The sequence below is a fragment of the Elgaria multicarinata genome, chromosome 10 (genome assembly GCF_023053635.1).
Source record: "Elgaria multicarinata webbii isolate HBS135686 ecotype San Diego chromosome 10, rElgMul1.1.pri, whole genome shotgun sequence".
Taxonomy (NCBI): domain Eukaryota; kingdom Metazoa; phylum Chordata; class Lepidosauria; order Squamata; family Anguidae; genus Elgaria; species Elgaria multicarinata.
This window is the reverse complement of record NC_086180.1, coordinates 18285534-18299546: the sequence shown is the minus strand read 5'-3', so window position 1 is coordinate 18299546 and position 14013 is coordinate 18285534. Positions and strand designations below refer to the sequence as shown.

Here is a 14013-nt window from a genome sequence, read left to right as displayed (position 1 = left end):
GTTTGTGTGAATTTCCAGTTACATGTAAAGCTCTTCAGTTTGAACACACAGGATCGACAACTTGATTCTTCTAAGCTGTTGTTGCTTGGTTTTCCTCCTCTGTGTGTGTGTGTGTGTGTGTGCAAGAAATGAGCTGATTTAAAAATCCATTATTTGTCAAATGAGCTGAAAAATTGAGTATCCTGGCAGCATTAGAGTTAACACAGATGCTTTTTTTTTTTAGTTTGAATTTAGCGAATGATCAACAAGGCTTTATTTTGTCTATCCAGCAATCTGCCAGAAATGTATCACTAAGTACATGATTTCTTTGGTTTAGGGATGAAGTCATAACCCAGAGCTCATGCAACCCTGTCATTGTGTTTCAAGAGGCAATTATAACATGGAAATTTGTTCTGGTTTTCAGAACTTTTGTGGGATATGCTCAGATTTCAGGAACAAGAACAGAAACTAAAACAGATTTTCCCCTCAGACGCTCTCTTGATGAACTATAGCTGAAAGCAAAAAAATATTGAAAACCAGAAGTAATGAGCAGAAACACAGTGTGCATTGCTGCAAATTATTAAGAGGTGCACTTGCTTTGTAATTAAAATGATGATCTTTGCCCTAAAAGAGTGGGTTTATCTTAATTTGGCAGCTCTTGTAAATTACCAAAACGTTTTTCGTGTTGGCCTGAATCTCTCTTTCTTCCTCCAACTGAGAAAAAATTAGGAGACAAATAAATTAAAAATAAATAACAGGTCTATGTAGATACTTGTCCCTAGATAATGGCTCAGTTAACACATAATGATCAAATCATGGTTTGGCTATTATGAAAATGGCTCAGGCTTGCCCTTCCCCTTCTCCCACCATTCCCTCCCTAACTTTCTGGTTTGGGTAAACTACAGATTACCATTATATGGTTTAAACTTATAGTTGTTTCCAAAGAAGGAGCCTCCTCCAAACCATGGTTTCATGGAAACTTATTTGATGGCAAACTATGATTTGCCTGAACCATAGTTTTCTTGGACATAATGGTGAACTGTAGTTTTCCTGAACTATATAGTGAGAGCAGGAACTTGAGCACATGAGGGAAGGAAGAAGAGAGAAGGAGCACAGGAGCCTGAGACACAATTGCAATGGCCAAACCATGATTTGGCCAAACTGGTTGAACAAGCCAACCATTCTTTAACACACTGCACATTTGGGCTTGTTTTGTGTTTGAGGAATTCCTTTGCATCTGAAATGAAATAAAAGACGGAAAGTCCTTGACTATTTGCGAGCTCTTTTCTTTCCTGTTTGTTAGTATATAAGTCACGCCAAAGGCAGAGACTAGACTGCAATATGGACACTGAATGCAGAGATCACATGCTAGCAATGATCCAGACCTGCAAAGACAGTGTGGATGGGGTTTGTTTGATGCAACTCAGGCTGAGCAGCAGTCACCAGCTGGGTTATGCTTGCTGGAAGAGGGAGTCAGAGGGAGCAGACACAAGTTCACACATGTTCACATTGTATTATTTAGCTGTTATGAAGCAGCAGTCCATATAACTCTCTGGCTCCGTACCAACGTATAAACAACTCTAAACATTTACTACTCTTTAGCTATTTTTTGTGAACCGCCCCGAGAGCTTCAGCTATTGGATGGTATAAAAATGTAATAAATAAATTAAAATCTTTTAATGTTAGACAAAGCCTGGTGAAGTGTGATGGGCAGCTAATATTTAACAGGCTAATTCACACTATACCCCTGGCATATTCTATACATGTTGGGGAAAGGGAGAGATCCCCTACTCTGCATTTTCACCCACTTTCTCATTTCATTTAGAATACTTCCAGTGAGCACACGACAAATCAAAGCTTGCTGTTATTCAAAATACAGCCCACAATTTTATTAACAGAAGTGATCCTTGGACACATTTCAGTCCAAGCCTTCCTCAGCATTTCACTGAATTTCATTTATTATATTTCTATACTGCCCCATTGCCGAAGCTCTCTTGACAGTTCACAAAAACTGAAAACCATCAAAATACATTATACTAAGTACAAAGAAACATTTACATAAAACATATAAACAGATGACACACACACAGAGACAACATATATCTAAAAATTTTTTTTAAACCATCAGCAAAAACAATCTAGGACCTGATTAAAGTTTCCTTATATGCTGCCAAATCCCTGAGAGAAGAAGGCGGTTTTCACATGTGCAAAAAAAGCAAATGCTATTTTGGGCTGCATTAATAGATGTATAGCTTCCAAATCACATGAGGTACTGGTTCCTCTCTATTCAGCCCTGGTTAGGCCTCATCTTGAGTAGTGCCCAGTTCTGGGCACCACACTTCAAGAAGGATGCAGAAAAGCTGGAGCACGTTCAGAGGAGGGCAACAAGGATGCTCAGGGGTCTGGAAACAAAGCCCTACGAGGAGAGACTGAAAGAACTGGGCATGTTTAGCCTGGAGAAGAGAAGATTGAGGGGAGACATGATGGCACTCTTCAAATACTTAAAAGGTTGTCACACAGAGGACAACCAGGATCTCTTCTTGATCATTCCAGAGTGCAAGACATGGAATAAGGGGCTCAAGTTACAGGAAGCCAGATTCTGGCTGGACATCAGGAAAAACTTCCTGTTAAAGCAGTACAACAATGGAACCAGTTACCTAGGGAGGTTGTGGGCTCTCCCACACTAGAAGCATTCAAGACGAAGCTGGACAACCATCTGTCAAGGATGCTTTAGGGTGGATTCCTGCATTGAGTGGGGGTTTGGACTCGATGGCCTTATAGGCCCCTTCCAACTCTACTATTCTATGGTTCTATGTGTCAGTTTCAACTGAATCTTTAGTGTGAACCAAGGCCTAGATACAAACAATCATTCACTAGAGGAGTCTTCTTCAGGCATGTCCTCTATATGTATGGCTAATGCGTGGTGTGGACACATACTTCCTGGCCTCCTTGACACTGCACACCATGGAGGCCCTGCCGTTGGTGTATGTGCATTGAACATGGCTATCTTCAAAGGGATGAGCTTTCATGGATACAGACAGCCACGCACAACACAAGGATGTTTTGGGATAGAACCAGCACAGGGCACAATACACCTATCCCTATACATGGAGGGCATGCTTGAAGGAGGCTTAGGTTTTACCCGCATTACCTGTTTGCTGCAAAAAAAGGGATAGGTGGCTCATATGGGCTGATATGATATGTATATGAATGCATTCATGGCAGTCTTTGTTCACAGGGAACAGTTCCCATAAGCTCCCTGCCATGCCTAGTTGTGAATACAGTCTACTAGCCTGGTGCAGCATGAACAGGTGAGACATTAAGGGCACAATCCTATGCATGATTAGACAAAAAACAGTCCTACCACTCCCAGCACGAATGACTGGGGAATACTGGAAATTGTCACAGTTGTCTGTTTGTTTGTTTGTATGTAAACATGCATAGGATTGTGGATTAAGTGATCCTGAGAGTGGAGCCTGAAAGAGGATAGAAGAAATTTATTTAAGTATTTGTTACTTTTCTATAACATGCAATAGCTAAAGCTTTCTGGGTGGTTCACAACAACTAAAACCACAGCATACAGCATAAAATACGGTATAAATATAAGAGTTTAAAATTACAGCATAAAAGTTAAACCAGAACAGAACCGAGCAGCAATGTAGAGATTTTAAAATACAATCGCAGATTTAAAACAACAGAATTAAAAGACTCATATGTGGAGTGGATAGCTGCATTTCTGGTATTAAAGTAGCCAAGAGGACTTCTAGTTCTGGAATATTTCACCTAAATTACCATTCTTTTTCCTTTGCCTAGGTGCAGCCTAAGAAAACACTACCAAAGAGAGATTGCTGTACCTTTTCAACATCGGAAAGAGACGTCAGCGACTGGTTTTGGAGAACTTCTGGTGCTGTGAATGCTCGCAGGTCTTGGTTAGAAACATTTTCATCTGTAAATGATACACTACCAGATGGAAGCAGCAGAAGAGACCACGGAGAAATGATGAAGCCCAGGGCAGTCGGATCAGCTGTATTTGGAAGGGAGGAAAATCCAAGCAGCAATTAAAATAGCAAATCGAAAGGACTTCACGTACATATCCATTCAACAAAGAAATCTGATGTATGAGAGCCAGGGAGAGTTTACAGTCATAGAATCATAGAATCATAGAATAGCAGAGTTGGAAGGGGCCTACAAGGCCATCGAGTCCAACCCCCTGCTCAATGCAGGAATCCACCCTAAAGCATTCAAACGAGTCCTCTTTTTAAAAAGGTCTCCTTACATTCTTAGGTGTATTAATTATCCCTCTTTAAATCTCCAATAACAAGTTGAATTAAATGAGAGAGAGAAATAAGCAATTAGGATAAATGAAAATATGTTCCCTAAAATCACAGTAAAAGAATGCTTTTGCAGGAATATGTTTCCCCCAGTGATGTGATTTGTTGCAGTCGCCTTGTGAAACCTGTGTGTGGACTCCATGCACTTACGGGCCTGGTTCAGGCATAATGGGCCACTTTATTGAATATTTCTTCCCCCTCCCCTCCTTGTCTCATACACACCAGCTGCAAAGGAGACTTATTGGTTACTTACAACACAGGCCTAATCTACACCAAGCAGGATATTGCACTATGAAAGCAGTATGAAAGGAGGACCCCTTAAATCACAGTTTTCTACTTTCAACATCTGGATTCGAATTCTGACAATCATTTGCAATTTACAGACAATGATCCTGCAATCATGTCTAAATATATGGAATATACCTCTAACAGAAAATCCTATAACTCCTATATATTTCCTGTGGCCATTCAGAAAGCCCTGCAAAGGTGTGGTACGCGTTCTCTGCTAAATGCTTGCGTTGTAATGAGCCTAAATTACAACCCTGTGCCCATTTACTTGAGAGTAAGCCCCTTTAAACTCAGTGCGACTTACTTCTGAATAAACATTTACAGTATTGGAATAGTAGGATAATCAAGAGGAGACTTTCTTCCCAATGCTCTTAGTAGACGAATAAAGCCGTCTTACAGTAAAACACCATGTGCAGAATGCTTCAAACAACTGACTACAAACGCCCTAAACCCTTGCCCGGCGTAGCTTGGCAGGGTGGGGCTGTTGTGGGGGGTGCGCGAAACGAGGCACGGAGGCCATCGATTGACGGCCTCCTCCCGGGCCCACGTGACTCGGGGAGGGGCTAGGAGCCTATTCAAGGGCTCGTGCTCTTCCCCGTCTCACCTTGGCAACGCGGCTCTCGGCAGGGACAGACGCAGCTGAGTTTTAAACTCAGCATCCTTGAGCCCAGCCAGGAGCCAGCACGAGTGGGGAAAGGGTGCGGTTGGGCTCTGCAGCCGCGCCTCTTGCTCCTGAGTCACGCGCGTGCATGCCTCGGAGTAGCTTGCCGGCCAGTCCAGGGACGTTGAGGAGCAGGAACGTCCCAGGAGCAGCAGACTTTGGCGTCTGACCTTAGATAGGCCCAGGTTTGAGGGAGGGCCGGCTGGTCCTCCCTGCCCCCCCCCAGGCGTTTGTAGGGCGTTGGTTTTCTTGTGAGGAGACGTGTTTCCCATGCAATATTGGAACTATTGGGGGGATTAAATTACAGAGCCTGGCCTAGGCCATAGCGGGGAGGGCTTGTTCTTGAGCCCCCCCTTTAAGTAGCTGGGAATATCCTTTGAGAGTGGGTGGGCCCAACTGGAGTTGAGTTCTGGGTGCCAGGACTTGGGAGACGTAGGGTGATTTGTTTGAGGCCATAAGGCGCAGGCAAAGCCTGCAGGCCCAAGGGGTGGGGACTTAGTATTTGCTTGATAGAGCCACGCAGAGAGCTGTTTGAGGTCTGCACTCAAGCAAAGCCTGCAGGCCCAAGGGGCGGAGCCTCAGCCTGGTAGTCAGGCCATAGCAATTTTGTTCCCCTTCTGAACCTTTTTAATTATAAAGGGAATAATATTCTATTATAGAGTATAGCCACGTGGGGTTTTGTGTGAGCCTTGGTAGCCTGGCCTATTGCAAATTGTTCCCCTTTTGAACCTTTTAATTCTAAGGAAGTAATATCTTATTTTTGAGTACAATGCCTCCCAAGAAGGGCATGGGGGGTAAGAAGGGCAAAGGGAAGGCCCCTGCCCCACCATCCAAACGAATCAGAACTGTCATTGAATCATCCTCGGATGAGGATGAGACACCAGATATTGTGGCTATGCTTGCTAAGGTGCAAGCCATTGAGCAGAGCAGGGGGATTAATCCCCCACTAAACACTACTGTGCCCCGGCCTGAGGTAACTACACCTCGCCGCCCACAAACCAGAAAACAGGCCCAAGATAAATTTTGGCTTTCTCTTGTAGCACACATAGATGCAATTGAGGCCACTCCCGCACCTCCAGCAACACAAGGCAGTGACACAATAACTGTGCCCACTGCAAGTGCTTCGCAGACCATGCAGCCTATGGCTCAAGCAACAGCTGCAATAGCCAGCACTTCAAATCCAAACCCAGCATTGCAGCCTCTACTGGCACAAGGTGAGCAAACACACACAATCCCACAGAACATATTTCAGCAGTGGGGACCTATTCCTCCTTGGAGTTGGCATCCCTGGTCCATGGGAATGGGTTGGCCTCCCATGCAGGCTTCAGGCCTGGTACCCCAGGGGAATTCAAATGTTCTGACTTCTTATGTCACAATTTTGAACACGTTGTCCAGTGCATCCAATCCTACATCAGTGAATGTGGCACCAACTGCTGATGCTATTACCAATGCTGTGGTGCCCCCAGCAACTGGAATCATTGGTTTAGGATCATCTAACAGTGAGAATTTGGGCTCTGGTAATTCAGCTCCTGCTACTACTCCTGCGGAGGTGGATGTATCAGCTCCGAATAGCACAGCAGCACTGACCCCTTCTTTAGTTGCAGCAGATACAGCCCAGTCAAATTCTATAGCAGCAGCATGTGCAGCTGTATGGCAGGGCCCAGCTGGGGCTGTTGCCTCAAAGGCAAACACTGGCATGCAAGTCATTAAAGATATTTATGCTGGAGCGGATATGGACGTAATTCCTCCCGGAAGTACTTCTTCCCCACTTGGTTTTCATCTCTTGCCAGCTACAAGAGAGAAAATTCTACGTGGTGAATTTGTCGATGTATTTTCCCTTCTTTTCAGGGAATCGGAACAAAAAGAAAAAGACAAGTATACAGTTAAGGAATTTGAGAGGTTTAGGAAGAAGAAGGAAGAAGCGAGGAGGAGCTGAGGAGCCTTATGACAAAGGTGAAAGAAGAAAGTGCAAAAGCTGGGTTGCAGTTAAACCTCAAAAAAACCAAGATTATGGCAACCAGCTTGATTGATAACTGGCAAATAGAGGGAGAAAACATGGAGGCAGTGACAGACTTTGTATTTCTGGGCGCAAAGATTACTGCAGACGCTGACTGCAGCCAGGAAATCAGAAGACGTTTACTTCTTGGGAGGAGAGCAATGACAAATCTTGATAAAATAGTTAAGAGCAGAGACACCACACTGACAACAAAGGTCCGCATAGTTAAAGCAATGGTATTTCCCGTAGTAACCTATGGCTGCGAGAGCTGGACCATAAGGAAAGCTGAGCGAAGGAAGATGCTTTTGAACTGTGGTGTTGGAGGAAAATCCTGAGAGTGCCTTGGATTGCAAGAAGATCAAACCAGTCCATACTCCAGGAAATAAAGCCAGACTGCTCACTTGAGGGAATGGTATTAAAGGCAAAACTGAAGTTCTTTGGCCACATAATGAGAAGACAGGATACCCTGGAGAAGAGGCTGATGCTAGGGAAAGTGGAAGGCAAAAGGAAGAGGGGCCGACCAAGGGCAAGATGGATGGATGATATTCTGGAGGTGACAGACTTGACCTTGGGGAAGCTGGGGGTGGCGACAGCCGACAGAAAGCTCTGTCGTGGGCTGGTCCATGAAGTCACGAAGAGTCGGAAACGACTGAATGAATAAACAACAACAAAGGAAGAAGAAAGTAGCCAGGAATTGGGCTAACTGATTACCAGGATTCCTTATATATATGAGCGTAATCATACAAAGATTCCCTGAGAGAGGCTGCATTCTCATTAAGTACCTGGATATGATCTATAGAGCATATTCAGAGTATGATGGAGGGGCATGGCTGGCCTATGATGAGGCTTTTCGCATGACAGCCGCATTTGACCACGCCTTGCATTGGGATGTAAAAGACCACGATTTATGGCTTCAATTCATGACGCCAACCAAATCGGGGACAAATGATAGAGCCGACAGTGGTCACTTGCTAGCTAAATTGCAGCCCGTGTCTTCCTTTAAAGGGAGTGCAGGACAGGGGGTTCAACATCGCCTGCCCTGCTGGGAATATAACTCCCGTGGCACGTGCTCTCATTCCCCATGCCGCTATAGACATGAATGCCCCATCTGCAAAGGCCCTCACCCAGCCTCAAATTGTTTCCGCACAAGGGGTGGGCGTAATTTCAACTGAGACAACCAAGGGAGTAAGAAGCCAGGTTTACAACAGCCACATACAAAAGGGCCCCAGCCCAATTAAAATTGAACTTTTATCTCGTATATTAGAGCAATACCCTTGCCGTCAGGAGGCCCAATATTTGTTTACAGGATTCAAAGAAGGTTTCAGAATACCTTTTGTAGGCCCTCGCTTACCTTTATTTTCTAGGTATTCAAAATCAATTGCTCCAATGGAACAATTGGTACAGGAAAAGATCAGTAAGGAAGTTGCGGCTGGTAGAATGATTGGTCCGTTCATCACCCCCCCAATTCCCAATCTACGGGTGTCACCATTGGGCATTGTTCCCAAGAAGACCCCTGGGGATTACAGATTGATTCATAATCTATCTGCTCCAAAGGGGAAATCAGTAAATGATGCTATACCAGAACACCTCTGCACAGTGCGTTACGCTTCCTTTAATGAAGCGGTAGCCATTGTGCGCCAGAATGGTCCAGGAGCCTTGCTGGGCAAATGTGATATCAAATCTGCATTTTGCCTATAGCCCATCAACCCCAAGGATTTTGATCTTTGGGCCTGTATTTTCGGGGGCATTATTTCATCGACAGAGCGTTGCCAATGGGCTGTGCCATTTCGTGCTCCATGTTTGAGAAATTTAGCTCCTTTTTGTTGCAGTACCGAACGGGTAAGGTGGACACTACCCATTATTTGGACGATTTTCTATTCGCTGGTCCAGCTGACTCTGGCCAGTGTGCTTGGCTTATGGAGGAATTCAAAATGCTCACAGAGGAGCTGGGTGTCCTACTGGCACACGAAAAAACGGAGGGCCCCCTTGCCACGCTAATTTATTTGGGAATCGAATTGGATTCCATCCAATAGTGTTGTAGGTTACCTGCTGACAAACTGGGCTCTCTTAAGGAGTTGCTACTGGCAATTCGAGGGCGTAAGAAAGTGACCGTACTGCAGATGCAGCAGCTGGTTGGACATCTCAACTTTGCCTGCAGAGTAATTGCTCCAGGCAGAGCATTCATACGCCATCTTTGTAATGCCATGCAAGGCATTTCCTCCCCGCATCACAGAATCAGAATTACACAAGAAATGTGCAAGGATTTAAGCGTTTGGCTTTCTTTCCTTGAGGAATTCAATGGAAATTCTTTCTGGCGTTCTGAGCGGTTATTGGAAGCTGAATTACAAATACATTCAGACTCCTCTGGTGCTTTAGGTTTCGGTGTCATCTAGGGTGATCAGTGGTGTGCTGAACTGTGGCCTGCCGATTGGAGCACGTCGGGCGTATGCAGAGACTTAACATTTTTTGAATTTTTTCAATATATGTAGCTGTGCATCTTTGGACGAGCGAGTTAGCTAACTCCTCGGTCCATTTTTGGTGCGACAACCAGGCCACAGTTCAAGTAATCAACACCCTGTCATCGCTTAACCCCAGAGTAATGATGATGGTTCGTGCGTTTACTTTGCATTGTCTGCGGAATAATATTTTATTCCGTGCAAGACATATCCCAGGTTTAGACAACTCCATCGCTGACGCTCTTTCGCGTCAGCAGGTCGAGAGATTTCGGAGTCTGGCTCCATGGGCAAGGCAGATGCCGGAGATCATGCCCGAGGCCCTCTGGGAGATTGGCAGAGTGAGATAGAGATGGAGTAAAAAGAAGCCAAAGGCAAAGGTAGAACCAGGCAATCTTCAAAACGGAATATTTACAAAAGTTTATTTACAATGCCAAGGTGCACTGTATTTGGCACTGTAAATAAACTTTTGTAAATATTCCATTTTGAAGATTGCCTGGTTCTACCTTTGCCTTTGGCTTCTTTTTACTCCCCCACGGGGTTTTCCTTGCTTTTGCACTTGACATAGAGATGGCCATGTGGCACTCTGTGGCCCCTAGCAGCAGGGCAACGTACAAGAAGGCAGGTAGGGAGTTTGAAGCATTTAGAAATCTTCACCTACCACAAATCTGGCCCATTCCAGTAGAGCACTTATTGCAGTTTTGCGTTGATGAACGAAGGAAAGGATTAGCACCACGGACTATAGGGGGCAAGCTAGCTGCCCTCGCCTTTTGTGCAAAGATCCGTGGTGTAGCCGACAACACCACAGATTTCAGGGTAAGGAGGACCCTGCAAGGGTGGGCTAGGGCTTCTCCCAAGGTTCCAGACACTAGGAGACCTCTATCCCCAAATATATTAATTGGCTTAAAAGCTATATGGCCAACTTTGTGCTCATCCCCTTTTGAGGCTGCTTTTTTTCACGCTGCCGCCCTGACTGCCTTTTTTGGTGCCTTTCGCATTTCAGAATTGGTTGCAGCATCAAAGGGGGATGGCACAACCCGGGCCTTTCAAATTATAGATTTGCAATATTCACCTCAACTGGTAACTTTAAATCTGAGAAGATCCAAAACAGACCAACTGGGCAGGGGAAAAGTTATATCCCTACATCCCTCAACTTTGGAGGAACTTTGCCCGGTCCGTGCCATTAATTATTTTATTGCTTTGCGGGGCCTAACACAAGGCTGGTTGTTTTGCCACCAGGATTTATCCCCCCTGACTAAGTTTCAGTTTTGGGCCATTACAAAGCGGGCACTTCACAGTTTGGGCTTAGATTCACAACAGTTTGGGACACATTCCTTTCGAATCGGGGCTGCTTCTACAGCAGCAGCAATTGGTCTGCCTCCTGAAAGAGTACAGGTGATTGGCAGATGGCGTTCACAGGCTTTCCGGTCTTATGTGCGCAGATTGCACCATTGATTGCGTTAACTATGCGTTACATAGTTCCGTTTTCTTCCTAGATCGGTGGGAGTGCCGAGACCCGGTTCGGGTTCTCTTCTGCGGGCACAGTTTTGTCTTCTGGGCTGGAAGGAGGGCATCCTGCACAAATTTTGGTACACAGTCGGGTTTGAGCCGAATTGCCAACGTACAATGGTTGGGCATGCGTGGCATGCGGTGGGAGCACCTCCTTCCGATGTTATTTCAGCAGCGTGCATTTTCCCCTATCCCACAGGTGCTTTTAGTGCACTTGGGAGGAAATGATCTGGGCCTGCTTAAGGGCAAGGCCTTAATTCTCCAGGCAGCGGCCGATTTCCGTTTGATCAGGCAACGGTGGCCGGGAATAGTTATAATTTGGTCTTGCCTGATTCCCAGGTTAAATTGGAGAGCTAGTGATCCCAAGGCTATTGAACGTGCTCATAGAAGGGTAAATAGGGAGATTTACCATGAATTAACTAGGAATGGCGACTGGAGCATTCAGCACCTCGCAATCTCTCATGAGTGGAGGGAGCTTTATGATGGAGTCCATCTTTCGGAACTCGGCAACGATCTGTTTTTGATGGATTTGCAGAGGGCCTTGAGCGATATTATTATGAGTGTGTGGGGAGGAGACGACAAAGCATGAGGCTTGTCACCCCCATTGGCAGGAATACAGGTATCTTCAACTGGTGAGGGACAGTGAGCATTCTAAGGCACCTGGCAGTGATTGGAAAATACCTGAGGTTCAACAGCTGCGAGTCCTGCGACCCAGCTGGGGAAATAAGGATTACCTCTGAGGCCAACCTTTTCTCACCCACTCGCGGTTACATACCGTGAGGGGGGTGTGACACGGAAGGCCTCCCTACCCCAGAAGGGGAAGCTTGGGGGCGGCTAACTTTAAGACGCCACCTCTTGGCTGAGAATGTCTCACCCATTTTCAGTTAACAGATGTACTGTATGCCGTTTTAGAAAATGATGCCTGCTTAGGTTCCCTACTGCAGATCCATCAATAAATGTGGCCCTGTTTAAAACCCAGCTAATGTCTCCGTCTCATTATTTCGCGCACTCCACACTCCACAACGGCTCCTGACAGACAGGTGCTAGCTGGCCACTGAACTAGAAAAGCCATCTGATCCATAAGTCTGATTCAGCATAGCTCTTATGATAGTTCTGGTCGTCAAATTAAGTGAAAGGTCATCTGAATCCACCCTTTGGACTTATACAGCAATAACCATCGTTCCTGAGCATGGCTCTAAGTCTTATCCTAAGGTTTTAATTGCTTAATATCTGTTTTTAGACGTTGCTACTCTCCAGTGACAGGGAAATCACTAGTCACATTCTGAATATGGGAGGATCTATCCAAATTCTATCTTCCTATAAAACAAATCATGTACATATCTTTCCCAAATTTATTTTACTCCACGAATCTGAGTTTCCTCCACTGCTGAATTAGAACCTTTTTAAAGAGAATTCTAGAACCAGAGAATTTAATTTTTGTGAACCACCCAGAGAGCTTCGGCTATTGGGCGGTATAAAAATGTAATAAATAAATAAATAAATAAACCAACACTCATTTACATCCTTCGCACAAGAACAGCACAAACTCAACTGACCGGTAGCAACCTACAGTATCTATGTATTCCTGAACTCCTATAATCGATTTGCAGATCATGTAACTGATTCAAAAGGTATATCAGCCTGTTCATTATCATTAATAACCATATCAGGTAATACCCTTTCCTCTCCACCATGAAGAAAACTGATAAAGTTTTATATACTATATTTTGCACAGTGATCCAATGCTATTTTAATAGATGACATAATAATGTTTCTGCTGTTTTTTGTGTGCAATTATTCAATACATCAAAGCCGGAGCAAAACCCTGCAAATTGGAACAACTTTCTCCCCTGAGGTTCTCTTTTTTGGTTTGAAAAATGAAGCTGCCAACTAAAAAGAATTACAGCCGTGCCCGTCAGATGCTCGTTATCAGGAGAAATTCCCGCAGAAAAGCTCTGAAGTTACTTGATGCAACGGTGGGAATCTGTGGAGAGGAGAGTGACTTCATAGTCCCCACAAGAACCTCCATTCATGCTCTGTGAAAATAATATTGCCATAAGAGAAAAGCAAACAGTGAGGCGATGCAGCCTACACTTGACCTTTTCTATGAAGAAACCTACCATCAGAAACAGCAGATCGTGCAACAATAAACTTTGCTGTACGAACTACTACAAAACTGTCAGATAAACTAGCATAATGTGTTGCTGGAGTTACTCTGTGTCTTAACAAGACCTAGCACTTCCGGCCAGGGGAATTATCTGGTCCCTCTCTCATAATATTAGAAGCCGGGGTCTCCCAACGGAGCTGTATGGTGGGAGATTCAGGATAGACAAAAGGAATGCAATAATCCAGTGCCCTCCGTGTGTTTTGGACTCCAATTGGCCATGCTATCTGGATCTGATGGGACTTGTAGTCCAAAACATCTGGACGGCATCTGGTTGCCTACCCTTGAATTGATGAATGGGTCCAAAACACTGTCTGGTCCTGTTTTGTGGAAGGATTTCCTCACAATTGTATGATGCAGACAAGATGGTTGGAGGAGTATGAGCTCTTAATACCACTTTGCGGAGGAACACAAGTGAGAGGATGCTATTGCGCTCATGTCCTGCTTGTGGGCTACCCATAGGCATCTAGTTGGCCACTGTGGGAACAGTATGCTGGACTAGATAGAACTTTGGTCTGATCCAACAGGGCTCTTCTTACACTCATATGTTCTGACAGACGGTTGATGGAACTGCCTTGTAAGCTGCACATGGCTTGCTGGGGTGACAAATTGCAAAGGCCTGGAGAAAAATC

General features: G+C 44.9%; 1 protein-coding gene across 1 annotated transcript in view; it reads right to left on the bottom strand.

Annotated features, from left to right (window-relative positions):
* PTPN13 (protein tyrosine phosphatase non-receptor type 13) overlaps nucleotides 1–14013 on the bottom strand; it is a 172869-nt gene that overhangs the window by 100064 nt on the left and 58792 nt on the right. Inside the window, exon 3 of the mRNA XM_063136332.1 lies at nucleotides 3834–4003. Coding sequence (XP_062992402.1) covers nucleotides 3834–4003 — 170 coding nt within the window. The remainder of the gene's footprint in view (nucleotides 1–3833; nucleotides 4004–14013) is intronic.